Source organism: Castor canadensis, chromosome 16 (assembly GCF_047511655.1).
Source record: "Castor canadensis chromosome 16, mCasCan1.hap1v2, whole genome shotgun sequence".
NCBI classification, from domain to species: Eukaryota; Metazoa; Chordata; class Mammalia; order Rodentia; family Castoridae; genus Castor; species Castor canadensis.
Genome location: NC_133401.1, coordinates 60,326,500 through 60,343,796, shown reverse-complemented (window position 1 = coordinate 60,343,796; position 17,297 = coordinate 60,326,500). Strand labels below are relative to the sequence as shown.

Here is a 17,297-nt window from a genome sequence, read left to right as displayed (position 1 = left end):
GGTGATTTTTTTCTAAACATTTAAAGAGGAAATAATAATTAAAATCTAATGGGAAATAGAAAAAGTTGAGAATTCAATGTCTTTTTATGAACGCAGCTTAATTTTGATACCAAAGCCTAACAAGGGCATTATACAAAAACAATATTACAAGGTTAATACTTTTTATGAGAGTAGATATAAAAGTCTTAAAATTATGGGGAATCAAATCCTAATAATTTATAGGAGAAAATACCATAAATAAGTTGAATTTATTCCAAGTTGCAAGGTTGACTTAACATATGAAAATCAGTGTGGGTCTCCTGCAGTGGCTCACATCTGTAATCCCAGCTGCTCAGAAGGAGATTGGGAGGCTCATGGTTTGAGGCCAGTACCGGTAAAAAGCTAACAAGACCCTATCTTAACATAAAAACCAGGTGTGATACATACACCTGTGATCTCAGGTATATGGAAGACATAGGTAGGAGGATTGTATTCCTAAATAAGCCAGGCAGAAAAGGAGACCCTATCTGAAAAGTAACCTAAAACAAAAGAAACATAGTAACCTAAAGCAAAAAGGGCTGGTGGTATGGCTGAAGTGATAGAGCACCTGCCTAACCAAGAAAATCAGTGTGATTCAGTATTAATATAGTTAGAGAAAAAGTCATTTCTGTAGGTACAGAAAAAGCACTTTTGATAAAAACCAAAACCCTTCTATGATTTTAAAAGGTCTTAGCAAACTAGGAGAAAAGGAACCTTCTGTAATATTATTTCAGATATGTGCAGAATTGGGAATATGTCAACAAAGCTCACTGATACCAAAACCAGTGGACAGGAGACCATGTACAGTGTATTTAGGCAAGGAAGAAAGAGTGAGAAAGGAAATGTCAAAGTATCATTACAGATGACATGATTCCTATGTAAAAAAAAAAATCCAAAAATGTCTAAATGTAAACTTTTGGAACCAATAAGTCATTTCAACAAGGTCACTGGATACTTGTGATACACAAAAATTTACTCTTTCTATTTGTGAGCAACAATAATTAGGAAATGGAATTCAATAAATACCTTTTATAAGCACCAAAAATATCCATATGGATAAAAACTAATCTAGCAAAAGTTGTAGAAAACCTCTACACAGAAAACCCTGACTTTTTAAAGATCATCTTTGCATCTAAATCAGTTTGGTAATCAATTGTAAGATGGAAATTCTCTTGAAATTAATATCAAACTATTACAGTCTCCATCAAAATCCCAGCAGGGTTTTTATGGAGTTCAAGAAATTGATTCAGGCTCTGGTGGCTCATGCGTGTAATCCTAGCTACTTGGGAGACTGAAATCAGGAGAACTAGGGTTTGAGGCCAGCCCAGGCAAGTAGTTGGAGAGACCCCCATCTCCATATAATCAGAGCAGAATGGACTGGAGGTATAGTTCAGTGGTAGAGTGTCTGCTTTGCAAGCACAGTGCTCTTGAGTTCAAACCCCAGTCCCACCAGAAAAACAAACTGATTCATTACATATAGATGTTACCAAAGAGAAGACTACATTTACAATAATTGCACTAAAAATACTTAAGCAGATGCAGTGGCTCACACCTGTAATCCTAGCTACTCAGGAGGCAAAGATTGGGTGGATTGCAATTTGAGGCCAGCCAGGGCAAAAAATTTGAGAGACCCCTTTCTCAGCCAATAAAAGCAGGTATAGTAGTGCACAACTTAATTTCAGTTGTGTAGGAAGTTTAAATAGGAAGATCACGGTTCTAGCCAACCTGAGCATAACTATAATAACAGAAGTTAAAAAGGCTGGTGGCATGGCTCAAGTAGTAGAATTCCTGCCTACTGAGCAGAAGGCCCTGAGTTCAAACTGAAGTACAGCAAAAAAAAAAAAAAAAAAGTATTCAGGACTGGGCATGGTGGTCATGCCTATAATCCCAGCTACTTGGGAGTCAGAGGATCATCTCTGAGGCTGGCTGAGGCAAAAGTGCAAGACTTTATCTGAAAAACAAAAGCATAAAGGACTGAAGATGTGGCTGAAGTGGTAAAGCCCTTTTCTAGCAAGAGTGAGACCCTAAGTTCAAACTCTAGTACTCCCCCTCACAAAAAAAAAAAACCTCAAGCATAAACTTACTAAACGTTCAAAAACAATATTTTAGCTACCCCTAAAATTATACCTGAACAAATAAAGAAATACTGTGTTCTTAGATATGATGTATACCCCTCATAAAGGTACTAATTTTCCTTAGTTTATCTTACAAACCTAATGGGATCATTGAAAAAATCCACCAGGGATGCTTGTTTTTGGCCAGTACATTTGAAAGGGTAAGAAAAGAACTGGGGAAAAAGAAGCATGATATTTTACATGGTTAAAAACAATTCAAAAGGAAAAAAAATGTAATAACCCTCAATTTTATATATGCTAGCCCACTTTTAAGCTGTCTTGATGAATGTCACTTTTCATAAACTTTCTTAAAAGATGCCAGCCTTGGTTATGGGCGTGGCTCAAGTGATAGAGCACCTGCCTGGCAGATACAAGGTCCTGAGTTCAAACCCCAGTACCACCCAAAAAAACCACAAAAAGCCTCACGTGTGGCTGTGGCCATGCATTAAGATGTACACCAAAGAATAACACATAAAGTGTTTTTGTTTTTACTTTTCAGCTTGTCACTTAGATCATAACCATGATTGTTTGCTAAGTAAAATATGTGTATAATCAGGCAGTTTGTAATTAGGCTAACTTAGATGTTGTACTTATTGAATGTGTAGGTGTAGTTAGCAGCCTTCATTTCTAGTCAGAGAAGTGTAATTTATATATACTGTGTTATATTTGCATATATTATATATGTATGCAGATTATCAGTATAATTCTACCAAGAATTAGTATTTCCAGTGACTTTAAAAGATTATATTTTGTCTGTGCATTTCTTCTCCTCCTCCTCACTTCTGTTTTTCGTCCTTCTTCCTCCTCCTTCTTTTTTCTTCTTCTCTGCTTAGGATCAAGCCCAAGGCTTTGTGTTCTCCCCCTTAGCTATATCTCTAGCCCTTGATTTTTTGAGACAGGCTGTTATGCAGCTCAGACTGCCTTAAACTCACTGTGAAAGTCAGACTGGCCTCAGACTCTCCATCATACTGCCTTAGTCTCCTGCGTAGAGTGTACCACTAGGCCCCAGCTCTGGTGTATGGATTCCTAACAGGATGTGTTATTATGGATGGAAAGAACCAGTTCTGTCGTGGTTAGTATCAATAATATACCAAAAGTTACAGCTTTTTAAATGTGTGTAGGAACACATTTTATATAACTTTATAATTAATATAACATAATACGTATACATAAGTCATTAGGAACCAAAAATATATAATCAGGATGTTAGTGATAACGTTGATATTATTAATTTAAAGTTGTTATACATGTATAGATAACATGTAGGTATATTATAAAAAGAAATCCTGTATATTAAGATACATTTAAATGGAAGTACTTAAAAAGTATATCTAAAATAGTGTAATTAATATATGAATATATAAATGCCATTAGTAGCCACATTATTTTTAGCATAAAAGCGTTGTTAAAAAGTCAAAGATGGTAAAATTGCAATTAAAAATGTCAGCATCAACACATGCCTTTTTTCTTGAAAGTGTCTGATCATTATACATCACGTTCACGTCTCATGCCCTATAAATAAGCACAATTACTGTATTAAAAATTTAAACAGTATAAAAAAATAGATTTTGTGAGAAAGTGTTAAACTGTGGCAAAATTGTGGGTTGTTCTGTTCATAAGGGCATTGCTTTTATTCCGTATGTTAATGAAATGCCCAGGCTGCTGTAAGAGGAGATGACAGCAGAATGATTGCTAGAAAGGTGTTAGATACTAATTTGCCTATAGAACCAAAAGTGGATGAGGGGAAAGCAGGTATGACACAATCCACAGTGGAGATGTACAACTCCTCATTTGACTTGGAGTGTGACTTTCAAAGGGATTATTATGACAGGATGTATAGCTACCTAATACTGCACCTCCTCCTCTTCATCCTGCTGCTCAGGTTGTAGTGCCCTCAAAACACCAACATGTATCAGTCAACATCTCGCAAAGCGGCTTCATTTGTAACGGTGGGCATCTTCTTCCAAGTCTGCAAAACTGAAAGGAGATGACCCAGATAAAACAAAAAAATGGATTCCCTATTGGAAAGCCTGAGAAAAAATTTAAAGGAACAGAACAGGCAAGGGATGATGAAGAGTGATTAGTCAGAAGAGGAGCAGAGCATCCGCTCTTTGAAGAAAGATGAGACTAAGGTGAAGCTGGCGTGTGAGGAGGTGGCTCTGCTGAAGAGGGGATGTGCTGGATGATGATGATGAAGAAGATGGGAGGTGACCCACTAGAACTGGTCACCATGAGGAAAAAGAAGCCTAGGAAAGAAAGGAGGACTCTTAAGCACATAGTAGGGTTTAGAAATCTTATCCCATTGTTTCTTCAACTTCAAATAGTGGGCTAGAGGCATGGTTCAAACAGTAGAGTGCTGCCTCACAAACTGTAATAAGCCCTGAATTTAAACTCTATTACTGCCCACCCCCAAAAGAAAAGATGTGCTCACTGCTATCCCTATCCTTGACGTTCCTGTGTTCCTTAACTCATATTGCCTGCTCCCATTTTCATTTCCTTTGATGCTTCTAGCAAGATTATTAAGTCATCCTGTAGGTTTTTGCTTTTAAATTGGTACCTCTTTAAAAAATAAAATTAAAAGGTGTATTAAACAATGTTGGATACATTTATAAAGAAGCATTTACCCTTTATAATGAGGGTGTAGCTATTTGGGATTCGCTTTGTGAGTAGGTCACCTATTTATTGGATTCTCTGTTATCTGCATTTTCCTGATTCTAACAATCAAAGTGGGAAGGTTTAGATTCCAGAGTTTGGCAGAAACCTTAGGGCTGCTTACAGACTTTATTGATAACCTGCATTCAGATATTCTTGCTGTCATTTTATTCTTGGCTTTTGGATTCATACTTTTGTGTCATTGCAGATAGACATTTGCAAAGTTTCATTTTTTTTTCAATTCCAGATGGTTTTCAGTGCAGTATTTAAACATTTAATGTTTTATATATGACATTTCAGAAGTACTCAGTTGAAATTCTGTTGAGGGAATTTAGTCCTTTATGCTATCAGAATAAAAGCCATAATTAGATTTTTCTTTGCATTTGATAGTTTTCCCAGTATTTTGAAACTTAGAAAAATCCTTTCCTACAGTTAGCTTACTTCCAGTTCTACTTCGAGGAGCTTTATCATTTAAATCTGTGCTTTTCCCAATTATTGGTAGGTAAAGCAGATCTGAGAGCCATGTAATACTGGGCATTTCACCTAAAGCGATCTGGTTAATACCTGAGACAAGCAGCATGAGGTTGATGAATTGTTTCAGTCACACTGCATTTTCAGTCCGGAGTTGCCCACTTGTGTTCCCACTTAACTTTGAGAATCTATACTGTTTATTAAAATAAGATTAGCTAGGTAATAGGGGGTTTTGAGCGTTAAATTCACTAATTTGCAGCTTCTAGTATATGGCTTATGTGGTCACTCAATAGTGTAGTTCCTCCATCATTTTTTAAGGAGAGTAAATTGAATCTCAAGGAGGTAGCATGTATTTGCTACCTACACAGAATTGTTTTGGTTTTTTTTTTTTTTTTAATTTTTGTTTTATTCATATGTGCATACAATGTTTGGGTCATTTCTCTCCCCTTCCCCCTGCCCCCTCCTTTACCCCTCGCTACCCGGCAGACACTATTTTGCCCTTATCTCTAATTTTGTTGAAGAGAGAGTATAAGCAACAATAGGAAGGACCAAGGGTTTTTGCTAGTTGAGATAAGGACAAATACAGGGAGTCGACTCTCATTAATTTCCTGTGCATGTGTGTTACCTTCTAAGTTAATTCCTGTTGAACTAACCTTTTCTCTAGTTCCTGGTCCCCTTCTCCTATTAGCCTCAGTTGCTTTTAAGGTATCTGCTTTAGTTTCTCTGAGTTGAGGGCAACAAATGCTATCTAGTTTTTTAGGTGTCTTACCTATCCTCATATCTCCCTTGTGTGCTCTCGCTTTATCATGTGATCAAAGTTCAATCCCCTTGTTGTGTTTGCCCTTGATCTACTATCCGCATATGAGGGAGAACATACAAATTTTGGGCCAGGCTAACCTCACTCAGAATGATGTTCTCCAATTCCATCCATTTACCAGCGAATGATAACATTTCGTTCTTCTTCATGGCTGCATAAAATTCCATTGTGTATAAATACCACATTTTCTTAATCCAATCGTCAGTGTTCTTTTGTTCTTGAGCTGATAATCAGTCCTCTGACCTTTCTGGGTTTTACCTTTTAGAAGAATAATACTCAGCAACTTATGCTCTGCTTGCTTCCCTGTTTATTTCTTGAGGACCTTATACATATTTCCAAGGACCTAACATATTTGAGGAGAAAGGGAGAATTTAATGTAATGTACATTTTGGCAAAGCCTCCTGAGTGTTAAATAAACAAAGAAGAACGTAATATGATACAGTTCCTGGCTTAGAGAGCTTGATATTTTATTAAGGAGGTCGACTTTACAAATCATTATGGCTTATAGGTATTGACGGAGTCACACCATCATGGATAAAGGAGGAATTCTTTGAACTGGTTCGTAAAGTATGCATAGGAGACCAACATGTTACAGAGAAGGAGTGGGCTTTTAGGCAGAAGTGACAGCAGCACGTGCTAAGGGGTAAAGGCAATAAGGAGTCTCATGTCTATTTATGAGAAGTACGGTGTGACTACCTAAAGGAATGCCTTTGTAGTTATTGAAGTGACAACAATTGTGATGCAACTTAAATTATTGATATTATGTAATTGATAGGATATAAAGCTAGAATGGACAGGATAGCACATATTGAAGAAATAACCTACTTACTTTCTCAAACAGGAGAGTATAAGTGATTTTTGCATAGAAGCATATTATTAGTCACATTGATTTGGCTGCTACTTATTCTTGAACTCTCATACCTGAAACAGAACAGATTAGACATCAGCTCTTTCTGAGAAATCATTAGAAAGTTTTGCATATTTTATTGGAACTTCTAGGTGAGAAGATTTTTTGAGGGGAGGAGGATAAAAAACGGTGTTTCCCAGGTTACTGTTTATAAGATAAAGTAATAAGAGTATGTTTATTTTGGGGTCCCCATTGTGGTGGTTGAGTCAGAAGGATGGTGATTTCAAGGCCATCATGAGGCCACACAGTGAGATCCTATCTCAAAAGAAGAGAGAGAGAGATGATTAATTGGGGGAGCTGGTGTATGTGGGGTTTTTTTGGAATATCAAATATGATAGGGTAAAATTTATTTTTTAGCAGCAGTGGGGTTTGAACTCAGAGCCTCATGCTTGCAGAGCAGGCAGTCTACCACTCCACCAGCCCAAGAGTTTAAAATTTATTTAAGGCCAGGTATAAACATGGCTACTTTAGGAGGTGGAGATGGGAAGATCATGATTCGAGGCCAGCCTGGGCAAAAGTACAAGACCCTATCTCAAAACAAACTGAAGCAAAAAGGAGTAAAGAGCTCAAGTGGTGGTAGAGTGTGAGGCCCTGAGTTCAAACCCCAGTACCCAAAGAAAAAAAAAAGTTAACTTCAGAAATTTATTGTAGCATTTTGAACAGGAGACCTGGCATAATTTATCTCAGTGATTTATTTGACTATGCTGGATGGAATTGGAGAAAAACCTGTCTGAAGCAGCAGAATCACCTATTGGTGTAATTCAGGACTGGAGTGATGAAGACTCGAATAAGGCAGGTGGTAATGGGAATGAAAGAAGGGTCATTAGGAGGGACTTACACAGAAATAATTGACAATCTAAGGAATTGTTGAACCTAAGATTTGAAAGACAAGCAGGGGAGCTGGGGATTGATTGTTGATTAGATTACATATTTTAGTACCTACAGCATATTTTGCAAAATTAGCAAGAGGTATGACATTAGCAGGAAAATTAGTTGTAGAAGAAAACTGAAATCATTATTTGTTACTTATTGCATGTGAGGTTAGTTAGGATATATTTTAGAACTTATCAGTAGACCTTTCTAAAAATAGTTAATTTTTAAAGTAATGTGATTAGATAGCTATGCCATCTTGTATCAGCAACACAAGCTTTGAAGATAGATAGTCCTGTCAACTCGCCTTCAGTACAGATCACTGTTAGGAGCCTGCAAAGTCAGTAATCTTTGGAGGTTTTAATTGTTTTGTCTATAAACTAGAGATGGTAATGCTTGCTTATAGGGCTATAGAATGAACTAAATCATACATATATGCACTCATATATGTGTGTTTTGGTGTACATATATATATTAAAATTGGTCTTAAGCAATCTCAATAAATGTGTTTTCCCTTCATTCTTTCTTAAAAGATGCCAGCCTTATTGTTAAGATATACTCCAAAGAATAATGTATAAAGTGTTTTTATTTTTACTTTTCAGCCTGTCATTTAGATCATAACCATGATTGCTTGTTAAGTAAAATATGAGTGTAATCAGACAATTTGAAATCAGACGTAGTTGTTGTAATTATTGAATGTGTAGGTGGAGTTAGCAGCCTTCATTTCTGGTAAGAGACTTACTTAGAGGGTATATGTTTATGTATGCAAGAGAGACAGTTTCCTGGAAGGAAACTGTGGTCTCCAGATCTTTGTAATAACACCTTCTTTAATCCTTTCTAACTCATGAGCATTGTCATATGCAGACTGTTTAACTGAGCCAACTTCTTGGTACAAATAAATGAAGCTTCCTTATGAGCTTGTTAAGACTTCATAGACTGTCAGTACTATGGAAAAGTTGGATATTTAATCAGGAATGTGAACATGTGTTTCAGGTAGAGAATTCCAAAGATAACGACGATAGTATTCTTCAAAGAGAAATTCCTGCCAGACAGTCTCGACGAAGGTTTCGGAAAATTAACCATAAAGGAGAGCGCCAAACCATAACTGATGATGTGGACGTTAACAGCTATCTTTGTGTGAGTACCTTTGGGAAAATGTCGTGGATCTCCCTAACTTTCACATATAGTATATGTAATGTACATATATTTTGTTAATGTCAGTTCTTGGTCTCTGCATGTAAAAGTTTGGAGCAAGTATACCTATATCTTTTTTTTTTTAAATACTTCTTCTTGACAGGTTGGTCAGAATACTCTTTATCAGTGAAAATTTTATTTTGACTTTTATCTTTTTTAAACATATTTGTGGATTTTCTTGCCTTTTTATTGCCTGAAGAGGATAGAGTAGAGTCTGAGAACTCAAGTAATAGACTCGTAGGGAGCTTTTGTCCTAATATGCTATAAGGCATACAAAAGGAATAAAAATATGGCAGTTCGTCCCTCAATATGTGGTACACATACGTAGTCTGTGTTAGTGCAGAAATAAGCAAGTGTTGAAGGTATGTTTTCACATGTACAAATATTTTAAAAGTAGCAAATAAAATACTAACTTTGTAACAACAGAAGAAAGTAAGCAGTTTCTTCAGAAATCTTTAATTTTCTAAACATAGATAACTTCTTTTTAGATTGAAAATAGATTGAGAAATAACAACCTAAGAAAAAATAAATGTGTGGTAAGTATGAGAGGGGGTGTGTGTGTGTGTGTGTGAGAGAGAGAGAGAGAGTGTGTGTGTGTGTGTGTGTGTGTGTGCGCACATGTGTGTTTTAAAGGGTACTGGGGATTGAACACAGGGACTCTACAGATGCCAGGCAAGTGCCCTGCCACCGTATGTGTTTTTGAGGAGAGAGGTTCTATATTTACCAGTTTTCTAGTGAGTACTCATCTCCACAGTATAAAAAAAATGCTTTTCCTTTTAGTTTGCCTGTCTTTTTGTTTTGGCGGTACTGGGGTTGGAACTCAGGGCCTTAGATGTGCTCGGGTAGATGCTCTACCACTTGGACCACTCTGCTAGCCCCATTTTCTGTTGAGTATTTTTGAGATAGGGTCTCGAACTATTTGCCTTGGCTAGCTTTGAACCTTGATCCTCCTGTTCTCTGCCTCCTAAGTAGCTAGGACTTGAGGCATGAGCCACTGGCACCCAGCAAGAAATCTGTAACTGGTTAAGATCAATTAGTTGCAAACAGTGCTGCTGTTGGACCGGCCTGTGTTTTAATGATGTGAGTGGAGGGAGAGTTGATTGCAGGAAAATTCAAAAGGGTATTGAGTATTTTTGGTTTTCAGAAACGGAAATGTACACATTCCATATTAGGATTAAGAAAGATTAAAATGGAGTTGTTTATCTTGGAATAAGAATTAGTTTTAAGGAATTTGTAAACTTTTTTTTTCACATTTGCCTAACTTGATTGATGGATTACATTCTATTTCTAACAATAAATAACATTATTCCCAAAATTTATAACCATATCCAGAGCCACACAAAGTTCATTTTCTGTTTTCATTATTTAATAATTTTAATATGTAATAAATTTCCCTATCACTAGTAATTTAAGCTGACTTGTTTTGCCTTGTTAAACAGTAATATGTGTCTATATTTCAAAAATTAAATATTGACTGTTCTCATCACTCATTTATATAACCATTGATGCCATTTTATACATTCTTGAATAAACCCTTTCAACATATAGAATATGTTGAAAGATCTGTAAGATCTTTAAGCTTGATAACTTTTACAGATTTAAAATACATAATGTTTTGTGGGTTTAAACAAAAAAAGCTTAAATACTTTATCTCAACATCTTTGAATGTTGTTAAATGATTTTATGTGTGTGTGGTACTGGGGCTTCCATAATCGTTCTACCAATGTACATTCCCACCCACAGCGTATTAGAGTTGCTTTTTCTCTACATCCTTGTCAGCATCTGTTATTCTTGTATTTTTTTGATAGTTGTTGTCTTAACAGGGGTGAGATGATATTTCATGTGGCTTTGATTTGCCTTTCTCTGATGACTAATAATTATTGAGCACTTAACATTTTCTTTTGAGAAGTGTACAGGTCATTTGCTCATTTTTAAATAGGATTACTTGAGTTTTTGTTAAGTTTTTTGAGTTCCAAATATATTCTGGTTATTAATCCTTGTCAGATGAACAATTGGTGAGTCTTCTCTTCCCTTCTTATAGGTTGTCTTTTTCACCCTGTTCATTGTTTCCTTTGTTGTAGAGAAGCGTTTTAGTTTTTATAATCTCATTTGTCTATTTTTGCTTTTGTTGCTTGTACTTTTGGATATTATCCAGACACTGTCTATACTCATGTCTTGATTCATTTTCTTCTTGTAGTTTCAGATCTTACATGGAGGTCTTTGATCCATTTTCAGTTGATTTTTGTACAGGGTAAGAAATAGGGGTCAAATGAACATCCAGTTTTCCCTGCACTGTTTATTGAAGGGGTATCCTTTCTGTGATGTTTTAGCACCTTTATTGAGAATCTCTTGGCTATTAATGTGTGGGTTTATTTCTAGAAGCCTTACTTTCTTCTGTTGGTCTTTGCATCTGTTTTTAAGTCAGTATCCTGTTTTGGTGTGTCTATGGCTCGCCTGTGTCTTTAAATCAGGTAGTATGATTCCTCCAGCTTGGCTCTTTTCTGTTCCAGGTTTCTTTGGCTGTTCAGGGTCTTTTGTGCTTTATATGAATTTTAGGATTATTCTAGTTTTGTGAAGAATATCATTGGTATTTAGATAGTGATTGCATTGAATCTATAAGTTGCTTTGGGTAGTATATTGTTTTGGGACAATAACAGTATTAATTCTCCCAGTATATGATCAAGGGAGGTCTTTCCATGTTTTGGTGTCTTCAAGTTTCTTTTATCAATGTTCTATAATTTTTGTTATATAAATCTGTCTCTTCCTTTGTTAAATTTATTCCTAGGTACTAAAATTATTTATAGTTACCATAAATATGATTACTTTCTTTTTCAGCCAGTTCATTATTGGTGTTTAAAAATAGTACTGATTTTTGCATGTTGATTTTGTATCCTGCTACTTTACTAAATTCATTTGTCAATTCTAATAGTCTTTTGGTAGAGGCTTTAGGCTTTTCTATAAATAGAGTCATATTATCTGCAAAAAGGATAATTTAACTTCCTTGTTTCTTATTTATAGATTTTATTTGTTTGTTTGTTTATTTATTTATTGGCAGTACTGGGTTTGAACTCAAGGCTTCACACTTGCTGAACAGGTGCTCTGTTGGTTGAGCCATTCCACCAGCTGGATTTTATTTCTTATTATTAAGCTCTTTCCTAATTGTTCTAACTAAAACTTCCTGAACTATATTGAATCAAAATGATGATCATGGACATCACTGCTTGTCTTGTTTCAGGCTTTAGAGGAAACACTTTGGGCATTCCCAAATTCAGTATGATGCTGGCTATGGGTTTATCATATAGCCTTTACTATGTTGAGGTGCGATCTTTCTATACTTACCATGAAGAGATGTTGAATTTTATCAAATGCTTTTTCTGCATCATGTGATATAAATATCATATGATATTTTATTTTTCATTCTATTGATAATGATGTATTTACTCTCTTTGTTCACTTATTTTTTGAGACATGGTCTTATTATGTAGTCCAGGCTGCCTCAGATTCACAGTCCTCTTGCCTCAGCCTCCCAAGTGCTTGGATTATAGTGTACCACCACACCTGGCCATATTAAGTTTATTGATTTGTGTATGTTGAACCTCTTATTATGAGGACAGATCCAACTTGATCATGGTGAGTGATCTTTTTGGTTCTTCTTGGATTTAATCTTTAAGTATTTTGTTAAGAATTTTCACTGTGTTCATTAGGAGTATTGATTTACACCCCCCTGCCCCCTATTGTGTCCTTATGAGGTTTTGGTATCAGGATATAGTGACCCTCTTAGTTCTTTGGAATAGTTTGAGGAGAATTGGTATTCTTCTTTGAAAGTTTGGTAAATTTCAGTAGTAAAGCCATCTTGGTCCTGGGTTTTGTTGTTGTTGGGAAATTTTTTTTTTTTAATTGCAGATTCAATCTCATTACTTGTTATTGGTCTATTCAGATTTTTTTTTTTTAATGTCCTCAGGGTTCAATTTTGGTAACTCACTTGTATCCAGAAATTTACCCATTTCTTCGAGATTTTCCTATTTGTTAGCATGTAGTTTTCTATAATCTCTAATGATCTTTCATCTTTTTTTTTTTTTCTTTTCCTTTTTGGAAGAGGGAGGCAGTACTGGGGTTTGAACTCAAGGCCTCAGGCTTGCTAAGAAAGCACTGTACCACTTGGGCCATACCCTCAGCCTTTTTTGCTGTAGTTATTTATCAGATAGGATGTCACTGACTTTTCTGCCTGTGCTGACCTTGAACCATGATCCTCCTATTTCTGCCTTCCCTGTGGGGGTATGAGCCACTACACTCAGCCTTTTTGTGTTTCTGAAGTATCAGTTATAATGTTTTTTATCCTTTCTGCCTTTTTTCCCCCCTTGGTTTGTCTAGCAAAAGATTTGTTGATTTTATCTTTTTCTTTTGTGTTGTCTCTTTCATTTCTGCTCTGATCGTTGTTGTTTCTTTTTCTTCTATTAATTTTGAATTTCATTCTTGCTTTCCTAGGTCCTTGAGATGCTTTATTAGGTTGTTTATTTAAAATCTTTCCTTTTGTATTTCTGTACTTATTACTGTAAACTTCCATTTTAGTACTGCTTTTACTGTATTTCATACCATACATTTTGGTAAGTTTTGTTTCCATTTTAATTTGTTTAGAGGAATTACAAAATTCTCCCCTTTGATTTTTTTTTTTTTTTCAGTGAACTCGTGTTCAAAGTATGTTTATTTCTAAAGTTTCTTTTGTTGATTCCTAGCTTTATTCCATTATGGCCAGAAAAGAAACAGAATAAAATTTCTGTTTTCTCAAGTCTGTTTAGACTTGATTTATGGCCTATGATATGGTCTGTTCTAGAAAAAGTTGCATGTTCTGATGAACTACTCTGTAAATGTCTGTAAGGTCCATTAGTGTATACTATAGTTTAACTCAGATGGTGTGTGTTTGTTTATTTGTTTGTTTGTTTTGGTGGGACTGGGATTTGAACTTGGGGCTTTAACTTTGCAAAGCAAGTGCTCTGCTGCTTGAGCCATACCTCCAATCCATTTTGTTCTGCATATTTTGGAGATGGGGTCTCCTGAAGCATTTTGCCAGGCTCACCTTGAACTGTGATCTTCCCTATCTCAGCCTTCCAAGTAGCTACAATTGCAGGTGTGAGCCACCAGTGCCCCACTTCTAATATTTCTTTGTTGACTTTTTTGTTAGATATCTGCCCATTGATAAAAGATGGATTGTTGAATTTCCCCTACTATTACTATACTGGAACCTGTCTCTGTTTCAAAGTGCTTTTATAAAGTTGGATGCTCCAACTATAAATATATATATATTTATGATCATTATATCTTCCCATAGAATTGAGCCCTTGACTGTTGTATAGTGACTTATGTCTCTTCTTACAGTTTTTGTCCTAAAGACTATTTTTTCACATATAAGTGTAGCTCCTTCTGCTTGTTTTGGTTTCCATTTGCATGGACTATCTTTTTCCATCCTTTCTCTTTCATTCTGTATGTTTCTGTTGATGTTTCTTGTAGGCAGCTTACTGTAGGTTTTATTTTTCTTATCCATTCAGCCAGGTTGTCTTTTTATTGGAAAATTTAGTTCATTTATAATTAAGGTTATTATTGATAAAGATTTAGCTCCTATTATTTCATTAATTTTCATGTATGTGTTTTGTGTGTGTGTGTGTGTGTGTGTGTGTGTGTGTGTGTGGTTGCTGGGGATTACCTAAGGCCTCACTCATGCTAGGCAAGTGGTCTACTCCTGGGCTGAATCCCCAGCCCTTCTAGTTCCTTTATCTTTGTCCTCCCCCTTCCCTGCACCCCCTCACACTCTTTGTTCATCTTTGTGGTTTGGTGATTTACCATATTGATAAGGTTTGATTCTTTTCTATTTCTTTTTTGTGTATCTGTTCTTCTAGTGGGTTTTATTATATGTTTTCATGATGGTGATTGTCTTTCATTTTTGGAGGACTCCCTTAGACATCTTTTATAAAATGAATCTCATGATGAATTCCTTCAGTTTTTGCTTGTCTTGGAAGGTCTTTCTCCTTCATTTTTGAAAAATAACTATGCCAGGTGTAGTATTCTTAGTTGGCATTTATTTTCTTTCAGTACTTGAAATATGCCCTGCCATTCCATCCTAACCTGAAACATTTCTGTTGAAAAACTTGCTGTTAGTCCAATGAGGGTGACCTTAAGTGTGACTTGTGCCCTATCCTATTGCAATTCTTAGAATTATCTTCTTCTTAGGCTTTTGATAGCCTGACTACAACATGCCTCAGTGAAGACCTTTTCTGGTCATGTCTGTTTGGAGTCCTATATGCCTCCTGCGCCTGGATGTCTGTATCTTTTCTAAAATTTTATCTAAACATCTTTGAATGTTAGGGCTTTTTTGTTTGTTTTTGTTTTTTGACAAAATACCCTTTTTGTTTGTTTTCTTTTGATTTTTAGACAGGGTCTCACTGTGTTGCCCAGACTGGTCTTGAGCTACTGGACTGAAGCAATCTGCCCCCCTGCAAGCACTCTGACTGGCCCAGTACTCCATTAGGACATAGTATTCCATTATAAGATGCTATTATTTATTTAGTTTCCAGTGTTTGATTAGTAAAATTGTTGCCCATTTTTCATTATTATTTTTTTAATTTAGTTGGTAAGAAGTATCTGTGGGTATGAATGCCCACCTCTTAATTTATTTTTAAAAATTGCAAGAAATAGAATTGCTAAAGTATTTTTGATTACATTCTTTGGCTCTCCTTGAATGAGTTAAAGGGTACATAGTTTGTGGTTGTGTTTGATTATTTAGCCTCATCTTTAATGTATTCTTTTTCCCAGATTTTTTGGTGTCCTGTTGTGTAGAGTCCACAAATGTCATATTTTCTCTTGTTATCTATGTTTATGTTTATGAGTCATCTACTTTTAGCCTCTTGTATGCTGAGGAAAGTTGTCTTTCTTTTGATATTCTGGTTTCCTCAGTGGACAAGAAAATACAGTTGGTATTCTCATTGGTATTTTGTTTGATGATAACTCTTTGGTGACATTTTTACATGTTTAAACCTGTGTGGCCCTGAGTTCAAATCCAAGTACACCTAAAAAAAATGTATATGTTTATGTTAAGTTTCTACATAAATACTGCCCAACTGCTCAATAGTCATTTTTTAAAAAATTGTCATTCACTGTGTATGAACTTGAGAAGTGCTGTGCGCGGAGACCAGGGCAGTGCTGTGGATTGGGGTAGTCATTCTTTCCTTAAGAAAACACTCGTACAGATGGATTGTCTAGGAAACCAGAATCACTTGATACACTTCACACACTGTTGCTGAAGAAAGTGCTTTTCATGACTGAAGTGATTGGGGATAGTGCTCCAATTAGAAGAGTATAACAGGTACTCAGATACACAAACAAATTAATGCCGATTGATCCTGCCTTTTATTTTGATTTGTCACGTGCTCAATCACTGAATAGATGTTCAGAATTATGTTCTGTATTTGCCTTTTATAAAAGGCACTAGAAAATTAAAGAAGTGATACAAAGGTAATCTCCAATATAATGTAGGATTTACAGATAGAGACAGTATTCTTCATAGTTAAATTTTAAAATGAGATTTTATTTTCTTGTGTTTATAGATGACTTTTTAAATTATTGGGCAGATTTTATTTTTGAAGAAAATTAATATACTGCTATGAAACAACTGTACACATAGTATGTTAAATACTTGACTGACTCTTAAATAGGCAAGTATATTCCTTTTGTGTATATAAAAAAATGCTTGATACAACTGCCCAGTGGAGGGGAAAGTAGAAGCATGGTGGTGCCTTTTATTGTTCCTTCAGTCACTGATTCTAATTATAGAAGCTTACGTCACCTTCGTTGATGATAACAGCTTCTCTCTCCCTCCTTCCTTTTTCTTCCTCAATCACTCCCTATGGATGGATCATATTTCAGAGTGCATATATCTGGCTGGTGGCTTTGACAGAGTTTTTTTGACAGCATGGGGATGATCCGTTAGTGGATGTAGATGACAGTATGCTAAAGCACATTGTTTCTTACAAAAGAATAAGAGGAGAGTTCGGTATTCTGACTTCCCTTCCTTCAGAAAGGCTGACAGGATAGGTACTGGAAAGCAGGAATTCCTGAGGGGCACCTGTAATTAGAGTTAACCATGTCTGATAACTACAGAGATTCACTTCAGATGTTTACATTAAGCATGGGAGGCAAGGAAGGTGGAAAAGCTTTCAGTGTTCCTTCGCAAGGGCTTGGCTTGTATGTTACCTCTGACCATTGC

At 35.8% G+C, this 17,297-nt stretch overlaps 1 protein-coding gene across 8 annotated transcripts in view; it reads left to right on the top strand.

The window, feature by feature from the left end:
- Positions 1-17,297, top strand: part of Rapgef6 (Rap guanine nucleotide exchange factor 6) — a 194,136-nt gene that overhangs the window by 65,514 nt on the left and 111,325 nt on the right. For 5 of the 8 annotated variants that reach the window (XM_074057169.1, XM_074057172.1, XM_074057168.1 and 2 more), the window contains exon 6: positions 8,843-8,986. In XM_074057169.1, the coding sequence (XP_073913270.1) occupies positions 8,843-8,986 (144 nt within the window). Of the gene's footprint in view, positions 1-3,165; positions 3,205-7,642; positions 7,776-8,842; positions 8,987-17,297 lie in introns of those variants that run through there. The other 3 variants (XM_074057170.1, XM_074057173.1, XM_074057171.1) reach the window with 3 other exon arrangements.